The 21,189-nt window shown below is 35.4% G+C and overlaps 2 protein-coding genes across 15 annotated transcripts in view; one reads left to right on the forward strand and one right to left on the reverse strand.

Annotated features, from left to right (window-relative positions):
• LOC141406654 (DENN domain-containing protein 1B) overlaps positions 1–7,878 on the reverse strand; it is a 106,418-nt gene extending 98,540 nt beyond the window's left edge. For all 14 annotated transcript variants that reach the window (XR_012413455.1, XM_073992530.1, XM_073992527.1 and 11 more), the window contains exon 1: positions 7,126–7,878. Coding sequence is in view for 13 of the 14 variants with exons in the window: in XM_073992530.1 (XP_073848631.1) it covers positions 7,126–7,142 (17 nt within the window). In the remaining variant the exon portion in view is untranslated. The remainder of the gene's footprint in view (positions 1–7,125) is intronic.
• Positions 7,879–15,522: 7,644 nt separating this feature from the next.
• The window catches only part of Mtmr6 (Myotubularin related protein 6), a 124,001-nt gene continuing 118,334 nt past the window's right edge, over positions 15,523–21,189 (forward strand). Inside the window, exon 1 of the mRNA XM_073992534.1 lies at positions 15,523–15,980. Coding sequence (XP_073848635.1) covers positions 15,957–15,980 — 24 coding nt within the window. The 5' untranslated portion in view covers positions 15,523–15,956. The remainder of the gene's footprint in view (positions 15,981–21,189) is intronic.

Here is a 21,189-nt window from a genome sequence, read left to right on the forward strand (position 1 = left end):
CCATTTCACGCCCGATATGTCTGATGAGTCTCTACAAAAGGCGAAACATGTCACATAATGGTGGTTGTGGGGGTTCGAATCTTCGACTTTCCTTTTTCACTTCCAAACATCATCGGTCAATAAGCTCGACTCCAACGAGAAATGAATTAAAATAGATCTTCGCCCTAATAGGCAGCATTTTCAAATAAAGTAAAATATATTCGTTTTCATTCGCAAAAATTTGATAATATAGGAAGAAAAAAGTTGTTTTTTTTAATAGACACCATTTTTGCCCTAAGGCCTTTTTCGGTACATTGGGTTTATTATCTCGAATTCAGTAACACTTACGTACTTTGTTGTTCAGTAAGAAATGTTAAGAACAGATAAGCTTTTAATTAAATGCATAATACTGGCAAGTAGCTTTAACCGTTCCACATATATGGTCCGTCGAAGTCGCCAAATAGCAAAAAAAATAGATTTTCATAACTTCGAGGCCCCAGTACCACTTTTTAACATATTCGAAATGTGCTCAAACTTTGGCAATTTTAAAATCTAACAATAATAAAAGGTATACGCGGCTCCCCGGCTAAAAAATCCGAGATCGATTTGGTCCTTTGAGTTAAAACCAGCCCTATGCTACAAATTAAATTAAGATGCTACAATAAAGAAAATATTGAATTTTACATAAAACGTTTGATATTATATCAAAATTTATATTTCTACAGAGTTTAATAATAAAAAATGGTATTACGATACCAAATTTTTATACCCTACACCACACTGTCGTAAACGGTCTCAATAACATAATAATCTGCTGAAAAAATCGACGTTATACGGTCAACAGTCTTAGTTTTGACACTGTTATGTATTTTTTTATGGTTTTTCCAACTTTAAATGACAATTTTACGACTTTTATGACGATTTTCGGCCAAAATCTGTTTGCATATTTTGCATATTTTTTGCATATTCTGCATATTTTTTGCATATTTTGCATATTTTTTGCATATTTTGCATATTTTTTGCATATTTTGCATATTTTTTGCATATTTTGCATATTTTTTGCATATTTTGCATATTTTTTGCATATTTTGTGCATATGCAAATATGCAAAATAAATACGAAATATGACCCTGCCATTGAATTTAGATTTCTTTGAAACGTATTTTGGTCCAATCAGAATCTTCGTATCTTTAATATTAAAAAATATGCAAATATGCAAAATCCGATGTCTAGTTATTACAAAGTAAATTAAAGTCAGAAAAACTACTATTGCAGAACTAAAGGATTTTTCTTACACTTTTCCAAAGAGTTTGATTATTGAGATTATTCAAGACGAGTACATTTTGCATAACCGCATAATTTCTTGTGATAAGTTTTCGGCTCACTGAATCGTAAGATTAATTGGACAACTAACAAGTAAAACAGTATCAGTCCGCATTGCCGACAGATATATCCTCAGCCTGTGTGAATTAAAAATTTTATCTATGGACGGATCGAATGTCGGTTATACAACCAAAATCCTTCTCCCCAAAAATTATGTGTTCAGGGGATTTTCAGTTTTTCCCCTTTTTGAACGTACCCGAAAGAGTGGTCCGATGTTGTCAATATTCTGATATATTCCGAGTCTGTAAAAAATAATACGATGTACAACATTTGGAAAAAATCGGTTTCTCCCTTCGAGGGTTATTTAACGTACTAACCAATTTAGTTGGTGCCGGCAGGCTTTTTTGAACTTTTGGGTCTTTATCTCAGGAAGTATGGACGTGTATCAGAAAAAGTTGCACCGTCGTAGCAGGGACGGAAGAAAGACTTGTTGCAACAAATTTCAAAACGATCGGAGATGAGCTGTTAAACTGCACTTTTCCCAAATTTTGTGTTGAAGGTGCCAGAAGGACGGAACGAATATAGTCCATATTCCAACCTGATACATGACTGGATGAAATAATACGATGTGCACAGTCTGCACTAATCAGAAACTCCCTGCGAGAATTACTTTGCGGGTTTCCCATTTTGGTTGGTGCCGTCAGGGTTTCTTGGAGTTTTTAGGCCAATATTTAAAGAAGTATGGATTTGCGCAAGAAAAAAATTGTACCGTCCTAAAGGGAGCCGCTTTGACAACCTGCTGAACAATTTTCAAGACGATCTGAGAGGAGCTTTTAAACTTCACTTTATCCCTATTTTGTATGGGAGTTACCCGAAGGAGTGGACCGATATAGCCCATATTCGAACCCCATCTATATCTGGAAGGAATAATACGATGTGCAATATTTGGACCAAATTGATTGCTCCCTTCCAGAGTTATCGTTCGCACCATTTTAGATCTTTTGTTGTGGAGGTACCCGAAGGTGTGGTCCGATATGACCCATCTTCGATCTTAAACTTAGGAAAAAATATTACGTTACCCAAAATTTGATTGGAATCGGTTGATCCGTTCGAGAGTATTCGTGCGCTCCAGCCAGCCAGCCAAACAGACAGACGCACGGACATGGCTAAATCCAAATTGTCTAAATATTTTTGAGGTCTAAAACCGTTATTTCGATGAGGCTCATTTTTGGTCGTATCAAATTATCGAAGTACAGTAAGGAGAAGGTCGAAATGGACCATTTTAGAAATTATACTACATTTGGACAAAATATTAGGAGTTCCAAAGGTTGGGCTATATTGATTGCTCCGTTCAAAAGAAGAGGCATTTTTTAAATCTTGGGGGAGTGTAATGGAGGATGTGGACCGATAATGACCATCTTGGAACTTAAACTAAGTTTGGACAAAATATTACGATGATCAAATTTGGGACGGAATCGACTAATCCGTCCATAAGAGTTTTTTACAGCTGTTGGGCTTTAAGACCGGCTCTCGAATCGCATTAATTGCTTTGATACAACTTGTATTCGCTGCCCGAATTACTATCGTGAAAGTTTTTTTTTTCAGGGGCAAGCCCATACCTCCTGAGAAAATAGCCCAAGGAGTGGACCAATATAATCGAACAAAGTTCAAAATAATCCTAGTGTGCTTTCTAGACTTATCTTGCACACCATTTTAGCGAAAAGTAATGAAATTTTGAAGGGCAGGTACCTGAAGTAGTGGACCATCAGATCGGTTCATCTGTTCGAGGGTTATCATGCGCTCCAGTTACTACACATGGTGGCCATATGGGTTTTATACAACTTTCGGGCCATTTTCTTAGGAAATATGGACTTGCCCCAGAAAAAACTTGTACCGTCGTAATGGGGCAGCGAATACAAGTTGTTACAACAAAAATTCTAAGGATACGAGAACAGCTCTTAAACTAATTTTGTGTGGGAGGTACCCGAAGGAGTGTACCGATATATTCCATATTCGAACAAGATCTAAATCTGGTAGAAATATTACGATGTACAAAGTATTGGCCCAATCGATTACTCACTTCGAAAGATATCGTGCGCACCATTGTAGCGAAAATTTCTGAACTTCTGTGGGGAACGTAACCGAGGGATTGGACCGATAAGGTCCATCTGTGAACCAGATCTAAGTTTGGACAAAATATTGCGAAAGCCAAATTGTTCTAGGAATGTGGCTGCTTTGATGGGGTGTAACCGCAGATCTTCTGGAGCTAGTTGAGTAGGTTTAGCAGGGTTGTTGAACATGTGAAGTGTCTCATGTGCCAATTGCTGGGCAGATGTTTTGGACGGTGTAATCGATCCTTGCCCTATAGGCACCATCACGAGCGTAGTGGAGTCAAAGCTAGTCTGGTTTGATGTTACAGCTGACGCTCCTTAGCTGCGATAGATGGCGGATGTTCCTCGAGGACCGCAGTCACACGATAGTTATTTATGACATCTGCGACTGCATCCGAGTGAATGCTACTTAAACTTGCTTGATAGGCTTGTTGATATAGGGATTCTCTCTTGTAACGTTGGCCCTCTCTTTCTAGATCATGAATATCCCTCCTGACATGCCTGGGTGGGGGGTCCTATCCTCCATATGGTAATTAGGATGGCAACACCCGAGAAAGTACTGCGAAGAAAGCATGCCATTGTGTTGCTGTACTGGAAGAAGTAGGAGGCACCCTGTTGTAGTTCTCAGGGCGCCATCTCTTCAAGTTTGACAACGACAACAACAAGTGCTGCCGGTTAAGGACTTGTGGAACTTGTTCCTACATCTCAGCATGTCGCAGATAGTTGTTCCATGCGCGGACGGCATGCTGTTGAATGTGACCCCTAGGATTTTGGGGTAGTTTTTGGTCGAAATTCTGCTACCATCGATCATGGCAATAAACTCTGTTCTCTCCTCTGCCGTTCCATGTGGTGAACAGAGTGGCAGAAGATTTAGTGGCGGATATTTGCACATTTCTCACGCGGAAAATTTGATAAGATCAGTCAAATAGGAGTTCAGCCTTTCAAAAATCACGTCAGGGAAGGTAGCTGACGCCAGTATCGTACAATCATCCGCATACGTTACGATCTCAATGCCGTGCGGAGGTGGCGGAATACATGAGAGGTAGAGGTTTAATCAGTTCCGGAGATATCACCCCACCTTGGGGAAATCCATGTTGCATTCTACCGGGCTTGGAGTTTTTGATCTTGAATTCCACATATGACTGGCGTCATAACATATAATTGATTATCCAATTTTTCAAACTTTGACGGAGGGTTGTCCGTTCGATGTACTCAAAAAGCAAGGAGTGATCTAACGAATTTGATAAGTCAAGCGCCACCATCACTGTTCTATCACACGGTTTGCTCTGGTTGAGTCCTCGAATAATATGTTTGGAGATGACGTGCAGCACTGTTGTCGTGCTGTTCTGCTTGCGTAACCCATGCTCATGGATAGCTATTTCTAATGCAGGGGGGGACTAAAGCCTGAATGGTCTTTGCTACATTTGCTAGAATCCTGACAAGTGGGTGGCTAGCGACCGGTTGAGAACTTTAGTGAGATACTCGACTCCCGGCTCATCCAGCTGTTTCAGCATTATCAAGGAAATTCCATCAGGGTCCAACGCTTTGGATGAACAAAAGTTCATGATGACATTCCCAACATCATCCATTGTGAATTGCAGTGGTTCGTCCTCGACAGGAGGAGATCTTACGGGAAGTAGTACTCTTATTTTCGCTCTGTCACTCCCGGGGTGCTCGACAAACTGTCGGTCGATTGAAATAACTTGCGCACGTCTTTGAATCAATCAGCGTAATATCTCCAAACGTGACTAAGGTCCTATCTTGCTTCTTTTTAGGGTTCGAGAGTGACTTCACCGTTGCCCAAAATTCATTTATTCTGGCTCAACTCTTTTCATTTATTCTGCAACTCTTCAGATGATTTAACCGCTTATGTTCACCGACCAACCTGTTAACTTCTAGTGTCAGCTACCTTACTCTGAGGAAACTGGCATTGGCACGACGAATCTCATCACGCATAATACCGTCGTGTCTGTCGGATATTCCAGGTGCCGCGATGCTTATGTCTTGTGTACTGTGACACTCTCCGCTTATTCTGGTAGGGGCGTCTTCTTTGTTATGTACGGAGAGCTTTCAACAAATTGTTTCTGTACTTTGAAGTTGGATGGGATAACAACAACAATATTGACTGATCCTCTAGAATGGGGAGTGCAAAACAAAAGGAACAATAAAATATTATTAAAAATTGCAGTGTCATCGGTGTTAACCCATTTCGTACTTGGTGTTCGATTCTTAAATCGCTGGCCGACAGCACTTGGTAACAAAGAAACCTTGTTGACCTATTATCACAATAGGATAGTCTGTGGTAAGCTATGCGGCGCCAGCGAAATATGAAAATGCTAGCGTTACGCAGTGGAAAATATCCAAAACGGCCAGAATGCCGCCCTGAGGAAGAGAGAAAGATTTTGCCGGTACATCAATACAACAAGATGTTGTCAATGAAGTACCATCTTGGGTGTTACAGCCGTGAGCATACCTACCACGATCTAATGAAAGGCTTCCCCCCTCCAAGCACGTCAAATGAGTTATTCTTATCTGGAGAGAGAGGTCATAAGGTATAAACGAGAACATCTAGATCAACCTATCCTATCAGGTAGGCTTGAATAGAATGTCAAGTCAAGAACGTCAGCTACCAAGGCAAACATGGGCGGTTTTAGCCCAGCTAAGATCCGGACGATGCAGCCGCCTTGTCAATTCACATTAGGCCCGATTTGATTGCACGATTCCGAACATATGCCCTGCATATGGATTGAGACCACAGGAAACGCTGCATTTGTTTATCTGCCCAGCTAAGCCGATATCTCGTGATTCTTTATGCACACAGCCAGTAAAGGTTATAGCATTTTTGAAAACTAGATAACTGAATAAAATATACGAATGAAAATATTTGCGTTGCTACAACAACAATATCATTTATAGAGTACGAGGAAGATTCTATGATGATTCTACTACTTAGAACCCTAATATTACCGGGCCACATTTGACAGCATGTTGAAATCTCTCAGCAATTTGCGACAGGCACATTGCGAATTGCACATTGCAATGGATACTCATTTAAAGATTATCTCAAACACAAATTTTATGCAATTGAAAATTCACTAAACTGCCTATAGGATTTTGGTCAATGATTCATCAGAATAATTTTTCGCACAAGGAGCTACTTTGATGATAAAGTTAACATAAGGGCAGCTGAGAAAAACTTCAAATCGATACAGTCAAGAAAATACCAAAGAATGAGTCATCACAACAAACAAAAAGTAAGTTAAGTAGCAGTAATATGGGCTATAGACAATGTTAAGTCATTCAATTAAGATTGGCCACATAGTGGATATCACCCCCCTTTCTTCACTGCTTGTTCATAACTTCTATGTATGCTGCTGTATTGTTAGATGACCCCTAAGGTAAACAACAACCCTGACATAATCACAACAACGACAAAATACACACACTACAACAAAAAGAGTTATGGAGTTAAATCTTAAGAAAACCACCTGAAGCGTAAACTGTCATTCACTCAAGCATAACGCATAACGCCCACATTTAATTCTCAGGCTAAGCTAAGCTGGTAAACACAAAAACACAATGACAAAAACCACAATAACATTGATGACGTTTTGCATTTTCCATGGAAGATCGCAAACCAAAAGGGGAGTCTGATATGAATGAATGCAAAAAAACACTTCAAGAAAGAAACTTGGTTCACTCGTTAACTTACTTATTTCGAGAACTCATATTTCAGCTGGATTTGAGTAGCTGGTCTGATAAGCTACTGCTGACTGCTACTACTGGACAAAGAAGGATGTTACGGCGGATGTCGCGGCGATGTTTATTTCACAACTTTTGTTTTCTGGGCAAACATTAAAACACTCTTTTTTGCTCTTCTTTTTCTTCTTCTTTAAGCAGACACAACAAAAACAACAATTGGATACACTACACTTTTACATGCACTTCGCACTTCCAACAAATTGGCAAACAATTTTTTATTTTTGTTATTTTCTTTTGTTATCTGCAATTTCTGGATTTTTTGGAATTTATGGAATTAACATTTTTCTGTTTCACTTTTTCTCTTCTTTATTTGGATTTTTATTTTATTTGCGTATCATCATTTGTAAGTTGGATGGCCCCAATCATTGACACAAAACACTTTGATTTTGCAAAAAAAAAAAAAGATTCATAAAATTTTCTTCTTGTCTTTCCTTCCACAGCGAGCAACAAAAACACTACCAAAATACACTTTGAAATTCTCTTTTTCACTTGTTTTTCATTTGTTTTCACTCGTAAATCGTTTAATTTCTTTATCAAGGCTGAATGGAGTTTTTCGATTGACTTAATTTGGTTGGAAAGAGAAACACAAAAAAAACTAAAATTTCAACTTGGTATTTTTTAATCAGTCAGTCAGCCCACCATTCACTCTCTACATTTCAACTGCGAATCCGACTAGGAGGAATAGGAATAGTCGACTTCGATTAATCGATTAGTCGATTTTTTTAGTTTGAAAGGTCTAAAAATCGAAAACGACTTTTGGTTGAAGAGAAAATCGAAAAGTCAACTTTTCATGGTCGACTTTCAATTTTTCAACCCATGATTTTTTATATGTGCTCTGTTCCCGTATGTTATTAGGTGGCAAAAGTAGCAGAAGTGGGGAACTATTCCCATATAAACTAATAAATAAATAAAAATTCGATCTATGTTGTCCTTACTTTTTTATTCTTCTACAAGAAATGACGGAAAACTTTACTCAAACGTTGGATGCATGGTTTAATAAGAAAGGTTAGCCAAAGCTTTATGTCAACTTAAATTTTGTCATTCGAGTACGCCTAAAACTTCAGAACAATATAAACAAACTGTGTGTGTGGTGTTTGAATAATATGCCAAACAATTGGTCTGTTCCAGTACTGCAAGAATCTACTAATTTTGACTATTTTTTCCGATAACATAAAGGAAAAAATGTTATCGTAGTAAAAAATAGTAGCTTCTTGCAGGTTCTGGAACACAGCAAATTTTAAAAACAATCGAATTCAATGATTTTTAAAATTGTTTTTAGATCATTTGTAGTGAAGAAATTGGTGAGATTTGCATTGAAACAATCAGTTGATCATATTCACAACTAGATTATGTGGAGAAAACTTAACTCTTCATTCATTTTTCGCGTTTATTATAAAATGCTCAAAAAATGCATTGTAAACAAACGCACTTGTTGCTTTTATTTTGAAGTTTTTTTTTTTTCATTTAAATCTACCTCTTTACTTATACCATGTGCCAAGTTTATGCTAAGTTTACATTTACGAAATCCACTCGATTTCAACTGTCAATATTCAGATACATACATTGAATTGGCCTTTTTTGGCTTTTGTATCATATATGAATTTGAAAATAAAATAAAAAAAAATAAAAAATTCCATAGCTCAAACGTCAAATGAAATCCATTGGATTTCATTTGACGTTTAAGCTATGGATTTGACAGTTGAAATCGAGTGGATTTCGTAAATGTAAACCAAGCATTACACTTACGCTCCAAAATCCACTGGATTTCACGAAATCCTGAAATACACCCCGGTGTTTATACTTATTTTTTGTTGATTTCAATTTTTTTTTATTGATTTATCACAATTATCAAGGTAGATGCATATGCGCAGCTGATCGAACATGAATTTTCAAAACAAGCTGTTGTAAATTGAATTAGTCATCAAAAAAATACGACAATATAGAACTTTACTGCTTTATTTCGAAAATTATCGTAAACTTATCTATATATCGTATTAATTGGTTATAATACTAACAAATGAAAAAATAAAAAATGATTTTATCGTTGAGACATCATAATAATAAATTTTGGTTGTGTTCATAACGTGCAAAATATTACTACTTGCCGTAGTTTTCCCGTTTAGTGCTACAAATACTTTCCCGTACTCCGAAATCTAGCAAGACTTGCACTTCTCTTTAAACGAAAATAGCGCTGAATAACAAATATCCTCTTCTCTTGTTTTCTGCTACACAAATTTGGCATAGTAGAAACTAGCACCATGTTTATTGGCTTCGCTCTTTTCCTAACATTACCGTTAATAAAGTACGTGAACACAATGGAACATATCATTGTAACAAAGTAACTTAATATTTTTTCACATTGTTTACACATTTTGATAATAAAATGTTTTGTTGCAGCAATTGACCATCTACCTTGTTTATTGTGATACGTGAAAAGTGTTGCAACTTTTGGTACTATTTTAGGCAAAAAACAGGGTTGTACATCATGAGTACTGTGATTTCGATGTTGATTTCGCTGAAATCGCGAAATGAGATGATTTCATTTTTGTATGCGAAATCATGATAAATTTTGCTTGATTCCGCGCGAAATCACGAAACGACGCCGAATGTAAACCCAGCAATGGTTGGATGTGTATTCGGCTTTATTCGCAATTGGTTCACTTTGGTGAATAAAGAGTTCAACGAACGAAACGAATGAGTTACAGTACGTTTACATATAGCCGGATTTAATAAAACTACTGAGTCTTATAGTACGTTTATATATAACCGGATTTAACAAACCCACTCGGTTTCAAATGCCAATTCCTTTGCGTATACGTCAAATAAATACAAGGTTAACCCTACAAAAGACTATAATATAAACATGGCCTTAGGCCATGTTTAGTTTGAAGCCTTTTGCGTTGATGTGTTTGCCGGCATATATTTCAAATGAATTTGAATTTTTCGGCATCATGCCCAAAACGACACAAAACTCTACCCAAACGTTGTATGTGTTTTCAGCTTAACAAAGATTGTACCACCTCTATAAGCGGTGTTTTAGTGTGCGGCATGTCGTTCAAACCTGGAGGAGGTTACATGTCAATGATATGAATGAGCCTTTAACTAGGCGTTTACACCAGACAATTTGTCTTCAAATACAACTCTGATTTACTAACACATACATATGCCATGTTTATACTTGAGCTCTAAAATCCGCTGGATTTCACGAAATCCTGAAATACACCCCGGTGTTTACACTTATTGTTTTGTTGATTTCGAACATATCACAATAATCAAGGTAGATGCATATGCGCAGCTGATCGAACATGAATTTTCAAAACAAGTTTTTGTAAATTGAATTATGGTCTGTTCCAGAACTGCAAGAATCTACTAATTTTTACTATTTTTTCCGATAACATAAAGGAAAAAATGTTATCGTAGTAAAAAATAGTAGCTTCTTGCAGGTTCTGGAACAGAGCATTAGTCATCAAAAATATACGACAATATAGAACTTTACAACTTTATTTCGAAAATTATCGTAAAATTATCTATATATCGTATAAATTGTGTATAGTACTAACAAATAAAAAAATACAAAATGATTTTATCAGACATCATAATAAAAAATTTTGATAGATAAAATTTGTGTTCAGAACTTGGAAAATATTAATACCTGCAGCAGTTTTCCCGTTTAGTGTTAAAAATGCGTTCCCCTACTCCGAAATATAGCAAGATTTGCACTTCTCTTTAAACAAAAATAGCGCCGAATAACACCCTATTCTTCTGTTTTCTGCCATACACTTTTGGCATAGTAGACACTAGCAACATGTTCATTATCATCTAAATACGATAGTTGATACGTTGATTTTGACATTTCTGCTGCAGTTTTTGCAAGTTCCGTCACTTTTTTTGTTCCCGTATTTTTTAAGAAATTCGTATGGGGAAGCAATTCTTGACAATTCGCTCTTTTTTCTAACATTACCATTAAAAAAGTACGAGAACACAATGAAAAATAGCATTGTAACAAAGTAATTTAAAATTTTTTTCACATTGTTTACAAATTTTGATACTAAATTTTTTTGTTGCAGCAATTGACCATCTACCTTGTTTATTGTGATACATGAAAAGTGTTGCAACTTTTGGTACTTTTTCAGTCACAAACAGGGTTGTATATCACGTGTACTGTGATTTCGATGTTGATTTCGCTGAAATCACGAAATGAGATGATTTCATTTTTGTATGCGAAATCATGATAAATTTTGCATGATTTCGCGCGAAATCACGAAACGCCTTCGAAATCACGAAAAGACGCCGAATGTAAACCAAACAATACATTTGTCGGCTGTCTTCCACCTGTCCATCATTTTTTCACAGACAGTAGGGTTAACAAATGTTTGACATTTTTGTAAAAAAGAATTGATATGATAATTGAAAAGTGTTGAAAACAAAATAATATGAACAAAAACAATATATGTGAAAACAAAACAAAAACAAATCGACGATTTTCATTAATAATTTTACAATTGTTTTTGCAGTTGTCGGGACGCCTACGTCACACAGGCAAGTTTTGGGTTTTTGACAATCAATACATGAATTCAACTGTCCTGGCATGTGTAAACGCAGGGTAAGGGAAATATTTTTTTCTGATGAATAAATTTGTTCTTCAAAAAATATATATCCCTAATATACATCGAACATAGAAATAAGTACATAAAATGTCGTATGGAATTTGACACTAACATTACAGCCCAGTTCAGTCAGCTGGGTATTGCTGCTACCTTTTCTTGTTTTACCATGAGTGTGAAGCATAAAGCGACTGGGTAAAGGCCTCGACTGATAAGCGGCTGTCTTTCTGGGTGAAGTCATTTCTGGGAAAGGAATAAAGAAATGTCAGAACCACATTTGAATTAAGTCGAACTTGGCCTAGGTACAAAGAAGCCTTGCCATCTTGATTTGCTTGCTTCTGATAAAAGAATTAAAAAAGGAAGACCTAGTTCGTAAATTGGCTCGGCCTTCTTTATTCTTTTATCAGAAGCAAGCAAGAATTTTTACAGTAGATAGTCCTTGGGACCATGAACACAATGATTTCTGGGGTGGTCCACACTTCCCGAGATATGGGTCTAGACTAATTTACTTTTATCACCATTATTAGTATAGTTGTGTTCCTTTATGCTTTGTTTACATTCGGCGTCGTTTCGTGATTTTGAAGGCGTTTCGTGATTTCGTGCGGAATCAAGCAAAATTTATCATGATTTCGCATACAAAAATGAAATCATCTCATTTCGTGATTTCAGCGAAATTAACATCGAAATCACAGTACACATGATATACAACCTTGCTTTTGCCTAAAAAAGTACCAAAAGTTGCAACACTTTTCACGTATCACAATAAACAAGGTAGATGTGCGAATTGCTGCAACAAAACATTTTAGTATCAAAATTTGTAAACAACTTGAAAAAATATTAAATTACTTTGTTACAATGCTATTTTTCATTGTGTTCCCGTACTTTTTTAATGGTAATTTTAGAAAATAGATCGAATTGTCAAAAATTTCTCCCCTATACAAATTTCCTAAAAAATATGGGAACGGAAAAATGATGGAAATTGCAAAAACTCCAGCAGAAATGTCAAAATCAACGTATCAGCTATAATATTAGATACCAATGAACATATGAACATGCTTGCTGTTAGTTTCTACCAGACCAAAATAATATGGCAGAAAACAGTAGAAGAGGGTGTTATTCGGCGCTATTTTTGTTTAAAGAGAAGTGCAAGTCTTGCTAGATTTCGGAGTACGGGAACGCATTTTTAGCACTAAACGGAAAAACTACTGCAAGTACTAATATTTTGCAGGTTCTGAGCACAACTTGTATCTATCAAAATTTATTATTATGATGTCTCAACGATAAAATCATTATTTATTTTTTATTTTTTTTTGGTACTATACACATTTGATACGATATATAAATAATTTTACGATAATTTTCCAAATAAAGTTGTAAAGTTCTATATTGTCGTATATTTTTGATGTTGAATTCAATTTATAACAACTTGTTTTGAAAATTCATGTTCAATCAGCTGCGCATATGCATCTACCTTGATCATTGTGATATATTTGAAATCAACAAAAAAATAAGTGTAAACACCGGTGTGTATTTCTGGATTTCGTGAAATCCAGTGGATTTTGGAGCGCAAGTGTAAACTTGGCATTAGTTTCAGTCCACACAAGAGTGAATTTCATTTAAAAATTTCATGAAATTAGGCGTTCTTAGATCGAATTCCCCGCTACAACAAATTTATGATTTTACTCTACTGTGGAACTCGATCTAGAAACGCATAATTTCATGATTTTTTTCAATGAAATCACTCTAGTGTGAACCGGGACTAAAGGCCTCGACACATAAGAATCATGGCATTCTTGCTTAAGTCATATCTGGTAAATGACTAAAGTCCAAGTTCGACCTAATTCAAATGTGATTCAGAAATCTTTTTATTAGGTCGAGCTTGGTCCTAAGTCTTTTATCAGATATGACCTTTACATGCCTGAGGTTACCATTTCTTACTATTTTTAGCCTTCGGGCAGAGAATGGTAGAACTGATTTTTCGACATTTGTTTGAAATTATTTGGCAATGAAGAAAAAAAAAATTACGAGAACAAAGAAAAAAAGCGAACGCTGACAAAAAGGAAATTAAAAACAGTGAAATGAACTGCAAGAATCTACTAATTTTTACTATTTGTCTCGATAACATAAAAGCAAACTTGTTATCGTAGTAAAAAATTGTAGATTCTTGCAGGTTCTGAAACAGGCATTGTATGAACGTTTTCACACGATAAGGTTTGCCTGCTCAAAAATGCGTTGTCCGTTTTGGTTCTCATTCGTAAATTGTGTCAGTGTTGAAACAAAATGTGGAAGTAAGTGAACGAAAACGTACATAAAGTACTTTTTTGATAAATTCGTTCAAGAAATATTTTTTATTTAATTTGTATTATACAAACATTACTTCAAGAACATGTTATGATTTTTTAATTAATTTCTTTTATAGTTTTCGTAATTGAGATTATTTTAAATGTTTTGAAAGAAAAATGTTCGAACAGAATTGTTTGTATAAAAGGGGACGAAAAAATCCATCAAGAAAAATTGCCTAATGTAAATCTGATCATGGTATAAGTAATAACTGTTTCCTCACATATTTTTATAAAATTAAGAATGAATGTGTGTGTGCGAAATGTGTAAGAAAAAAATGTGAACAAATACTCATTTTTGTGTTAAATGCTGTAAGAAGTGACAATACACACATAAACCTTTTTGGTACATTTATGTAAAACCGTACTTCTTTTTGTTCAAAAAGTACGCTTGTATAAAATGACTTCAAAAACGCAACACTAGATGTGAAAATTACGAATGAGAGTCAAAACGGAAACCACGTTTTTGAGCAGTCAAACCTTATCGTCTGAAAACGTTCTATGTTTCTTTTTGGCATTGTTACCAGATCTACCATTTTTCCGTTCCTTTAAACCAGGCCTGCTCAGACACATACAAACACATTTTGTAATTGTGTTGGTTTTGAAATACACAAATTTCAATTTTCCTTTGTCTCTCTGTATACTGTGAGAAATATCGTAACAGTTTTTTTTTTTTATTTTATATTTCAAAATATAGAGTAGAATAATTATTTTATTTTGACCAAATGTGACTGTTGATGTTATAATTTGTTGCAAATCAAGTTCGTGACAAACCAAAGTGCGTTGACAAACCAAACACTCTAATTTGCCGTAAAAATTTTAGGCAAATAAAAATTCGTATTCAGTATCTTCATTCATTTTTTCAGTGTACGCATATAAATTCATAGACAAATTCGAAAACAGAACCTTCCTCATTGAATGTTCAATAGAGACTGATTTTTAATTTTGAAAATATTCAAAACAAAAACAAAAGCTCTCTTTTTAAATTGTGTGTGTGAGAAAATTGACACACACCGACAGCTCAGGTGCGCACCTTGAGCAGGCCTGCTTTAAACACATTTTACTTATAACCTATTTTATAAAACATACATCAATTAAGTTGTCAATTCCATACAATAGCTCTGTTCCAGAACTAAAAAGTTTTTACAATTTTTACCACTTTTACACATTTTGCGTTCCCGTACACAATATTTATATGAAAATCGTTTACGACTTTTACGACTTTTACCACTTTATAAAGTACGGGAACAGGCCAAATATCTGTCAAATAAAAGACGTAAACTCCTAAAACACCTGGTTTAAGTGCAAGTGTAATGTGCGTTTTACCATTAAAAATGTAAAGGAACACAACTAATATAAAAAACCCTGTGCGTTGTGGTTGCATTCATTTCGCCATCACTGTATGCCAAACTGTCAAAGTTGTCTCTTTTGTTTTGACCTTGCCATTCGTGTTGCGATTGTGGTTGATTTTTGATTTTGTGTTTTTGCCTTCTTTCTGTAGAAAATTTTCTCGTGTTGTTGTAGAATTGTAGAACCAGAGAAATTTTTTGTTAAAAAATTAATAAAAACTAAAAGTAAACAATTTTAACCAAATATTTTGACAATTGTTGGAATTTGGCGCGCAATTCTACAAAATATAAACGTGAATAAAGTTAAGTGACAGAAACAATAAAACAATAAGGTGTAAAAAGTGCAATCTGTAACAACAAACACAGAAACGACATACAGCGAAAATCGTGTACTTGCAATTAAAACAATTGTTGTTGGTTTTGTTGTAGTTTAATTTAAACAAAGCAGATTAATTGGATTGATTAAAAAAAACCTTCCTATTCTCTATAATGGATGACATAAAATTAGCCAAGGTAAGTCTTTTGGAAAAATCTAAAGCGAAATATTGATGTTACCGTCAGCGATTTGCACTGAAATGGGTGTAAAACATATGTTTTGTTGTTATTTTGCTTATTTTGCCCCTCCTGAGTCATAAAACAATGTTTCAATTTATTTTTAATGTGTGGAATTTTTGTGTTAAAACTACTAATTACAAATTTCTTGTATAAGGGCCATGTTAACCTGATTTTACTTTTTTTGTACAAGGACAAACTCGTGTTTATTATAGTTTCATGTCGCCACCATGTCATGTCGGTAAATTTATGCGCATTGTGGTAGTCTTTTTGTATTTATTCGTCCTTTATGCTGCTCCTGCAAATATTTACCTCACTTTGTACTTCGCTGCTAAAAATTGCAGTATCTCGTCACCATAAATGCCGGAAGATGTAACCGACATGGAAATGGAAATTCGTTTTTTGATGGAATCTGATATATTAAGCTAAAATACATGCTCTGGCAAAATTTCAAGCTTCTACGTTTAAAAATAACGATCCTATTCAAGAAATGCCAATAGACGTAACAGCATACTGTAATTTTCATAGAACACAAAAGGCGTAACCCACATTATTTCAAAACTAAACAGCAGTACAAACAATGTATTCTTTGATATTTGCAGCAATTATAATGCCAGAGGGAGGGCTTATTGAGTTAATGTATAATTTCCACAGGGGCGGATTCGGTTAACCGGTTATTTGACCCGAAAGTCCAGGTTTAAAACTGGGTTAGACCCTGTTCTACTGAACCGATTACTACAAAATGGGTAAGGTATGAAAGCTTATGGAAATACCTATCACATGGTGTAGTTACTTTAACAGTTTGGCTTTTACTCAGCTTATTTCTCCATATGTGTAATTTGACTCTTAGGTTACCATATATCAAGAATGGTAGCTTTTTTTCAAAAATCACAAAGACCATTCTTTTAGTAAATTTTTAAAGTAATAACTTTGACTTTAGACGGTTTTACTGGTCTTACAGAAAAAATCCATAATTGAAGATTATGACAGAAGACCCATGCCCTGATTTAAATAAACATCTAAAACGCACATATGGAAAACAATATGTTAACCGGACAAAAGGAAGTGGTTATTCGGAAGGCAATGCTCGTCCCGATATTGTTCATTTTTCCAAGAGAAAGAACGAACGGAAATGTTCAAAATTTGAGACGTTGATACGAAAACGTATATGTGGTCAAAATTCACGTCGTTCTAGTACAAAGATGTATTCATTAAAGACGGATACGATTAGGCTGTAAGTTTGCAAAAGATGGTCTGGTCAACTAACCCATGGTTTAATAGAGATCAACTGATTGTAATAATCGAATAGGTCCAAAGGACAAAAACGCAAATTTTCTGTATTGGTTTGTATTATACAAAAAGACAGGAAATCCTACAGTCACTGCGAGCATTGGCTTTTGATCCTAGCAGTATAATCTACCATAGAGAAGTTCCAAAAATTTTGAGGCAGTGGATCCTTCTCAGATGTACACACAAAGGCTAAAAGTCTCAAAAAAGAAATTCCAACACCTGCAAGACTTAAAACGCTTAATTCCAAGTGATTGTCATTACTTTTATGACAACATTCCTTATGACAATTAAAATTTACATTTAAACTGTTACAGATCACTTAATTTATATGAACTATATTTTGTCCATAAATTGACTTAAATACAACAATAAATATAATATTCCAGATTTAATATCGTCTAATACAATTGAAATTATAAGTAATTATAGTGATGGTTGGAATAAACAGTTCACCTTATTGTGGTCCATTGAAATATCAACGTCAAGCCTGGGAATTGAACCCAACACCGTCAGATGGCTAGTTTAAGGTTCGCTTAACCGCGTAGGCCAATAAACCAGTCCTAATTGGTTTATAATTTTTCATTTATACTAGTTTCTTCAAATGTATACTCAATAAATTGTAGGTTACGTCTTTTAGTATTTCAGAAAAATACAATACCAAAAGACGTAACCCACACAGCTTCTAACATTCTGGAAAAAAATTTAATTTCTTTCAAAAAATATATTTCTTCTCTGTCTTAAAACACGATACTAAAATTTTTCGATATTTTATAACACCGTTTTCATTTTATAACGTTTTTTGCTTCTCCTGTAAAGTTTTATTTTTGTGGGTTACGTCTTCCGGCATTTATGGTGACGATCTACAGGTGTTATATTGATTTTTACCCAAAATGTCCCAAAAATTTCTTATTACAATAGAGAATATGAAGGATTTATAAACGGAACACTTATTCCACTTGAGTTATAAGGAGAACTTTTAGAAATATCTTATAACATGTTCCGAAAAATAGATGTATTTGAAGGTAACCACGTATATCTAAACCTTAACAAAGATTTAGAATCTTATTGGACACACCGTGTATTATCTTATTGTGAAGAGACAAAGATAATGGAAGTGAGGGATGTCTGTGTTCGTCAGATCTTGTAAATAGTTATAAAACAAATTCCATAATATTTGCTGAAAGGTAGGTAAGGAATTGGAATGCTTATACGTTTAATTAATCTATTTAACTCTTTTTATTATTATAGGAGCACACCTATAAGATTGTTCCATTTATGTTTAGATTGGGTGCACTTTTCTGATGGATGTGAAAGTCTATCCTTGTCCAGAGAGATCTTATTTCAAAGAAAGATTCATATGTTTGAGCCGAAGTATAAACAAGTAAAAATGCGTTAAGTTCGGCAGGGCCGATCTTTTTATACCCTCCACCATAAAATATTCTGAACTAAAACGTAACAATTATTTTATATCCTGTCCACAATTTGATCACTGATACCTAAAAATGCATATAGAAATGTCTTCAACGGGTTGGCAACCTTATATGGGGATAAATCAAAGTATGGTGGGGAAGTTTTGTGACCACTGGAAACGTCAAATGTCGAATTGCAGATATTTCGTTCAAAAATTGTATCTGAAATCCTCAAAATACGGAAAATCGGAAGGTACCGTTATATGGGGGCTATACCAAAACGTGGACCTATGTTGACGAATTTTGGTGGAGATGTTTTGTTATCACTAGGAACCTCGACTGTCAAATTACAGGTAGCTCGGTCACAAAATGCAACTAAAATCCTCAAAATACGGAAAATTGGGAGGTAACGTTATTTGGTGGCTATACCAAAACGTGGGCCGATATAGCCCATCTTCTAATATCCTACACATCTTCAAGATGTTTACAGTATTATCTTATTGTGTCTTGTCCCTGTTGTTAGTCATGGACCTTTTGCGACAGTGGTTAGTCTCCTCGCAGCAATGGTGATTGCAACATTGCTGAGGAAGAGAATGTATAATGTATAGCGTTCAGAGATTCCCTGCCAGACATATTATATACATACATACGTTAATTACGCCATATCTGTGAGAATAGATAGTTCAGCAGTGACCTCTAAATTTCTTCAGTGTAGAAAAAGACGTAAAACAATGTTCCCACTAATTAGAACAACTCAATTAGTTGATGGATATCCTGACTTAATTCTTTCCTACGTTCGTCTATAAAGACAACTTTAATGTCGTCTTTTTAGAGGAATTTAAGTTCGTCTATTTTGAATACGTGCGGAGTTGTTTTTTTTTCCTCTTTTTTTCTCCCATCGGACGCCTCCCCAGGTGGTGGATAGGGGAATGCTCATCAGATATGGCGGGTACCGCAGAAATAAAATATGCGGGGTGAACCAAAAAAAAAAGGAAAAAGGCAGCGTCTGTCCAAGTTTTGGCGGCTGCAAACAGCGTCTGTACTTCATAGGAGCGGCTGAACGAAAGAAGGAAAACTATAAACCCTTTAGAAGGCAACGGGAAACCACTAAAGTAACATCCCTAGAAAAATCATACAAACGCAATGAATACAATAGATAATATACGGCCCTCAGTCTCCGGCAAAACGAGGGTGCTAAGAATCCCCGGAGGTAAAAATAAAACAAAAATAAATATCGGAACATGGAATGTAAGAAGTCTGTACGAACCTGGAAAACTAAACAACACCATAGATGAAATGAAAAGACTGAATATAGATATACTAGGAATCAGTGAAACATGGTGGACCGAAAGTAGCGAATTTAGGTCACAGAATACTAAAATATATCACTCGGGAAACTACGATGACGTTCACAGGAGAGGTGTTGCAATCATTGTGGAAAATAAGATAGCAGACTGCATAAATGGATTTGTCCCACTATCCGATAGAGTAATGATGATAAAAATATGTGCAAAACCACTTAATATGAATATTATCCAAGTCTATGCACCAACGTGTGACTCAAATAACGAGGAAATAGAAAAATTTTACAGCGATGTTGAACAACTCATGAAAATGACAAAACCACATGAAATCACGATTGTTCAAGGAGATTTCAACGCTAAGGTAGGAAATATAGAAACAGTGGATATCACGGGAAAATTTGGACTAGGCACCAGAAATGAAAGAGGGGACAGGCTCATACAATTTTGCCAAGAACACAACATGAAAATAGTAAATACTCTATTTTGCCATCACCCAAGACGTCTGTATACATGGCGATCGCCACAAGATAGTACAGAAAATCCAGTTAGAAATCAAATTGACTATATACTAATAAATCGCCGCTACTGTTCTTGTGTTGTAACATGCTCCACATATCCCGGAGCGGACGTCCCTTCCGACCATAATCTTTTATTATGCAAAATGCGAATAAGACTTGGAATGCCAAGAAAAAAGGCTCCAAAAACTAAACTTAATCTAGAAAAACTAGAAGACCCATCAACAAAAGAAAGAGTAAAAGAATTTATAAACACCAATCTTAATAACGTCAACAGACAAGGCATTGAGGAGTTGTGGAATGAAATGAAAACTGTCTTTAAAACAAGCTCAACTATATTAGGGACAAAAAACAACCGAAAAGAAGAACCTTGGATAACAACAGAAATCCTCGAACTTCGCGAAAAGCGAAAAATACACAAAAATACCAACTATGAAATGTATTGGGAAATAAACCAAGAGATTAGAAATGCCACACGAGCTGCAAAGAACGCTCAACTTAACAAACAATGTGAAGAAATCGAAAGGCTACACCGACTACACGACGATTTCAACCTACACAAGAAATTAAAAGAAGCATCCGGAATATACCGCAAAACTCATCCGGCTCTACTTGGCGACGAAAACAGTAAAGCTATCTTCGAGACCAAAGA

The sequence above is a fragment of the Musca autumnalis genome, unplaced genomic scaffold (assembly GCF_047663935.1).
Source record: "Musca autumnalis isolate F117 unplaced genomic scaffold, ASM4766393v1 scaffold_5, whole genome shotgun sequence".
NCBI lineage: Eukaryota > Metazoa > Arthropoda > Insecta > Diptera > Muscidae > Musca > Musca autumnalis.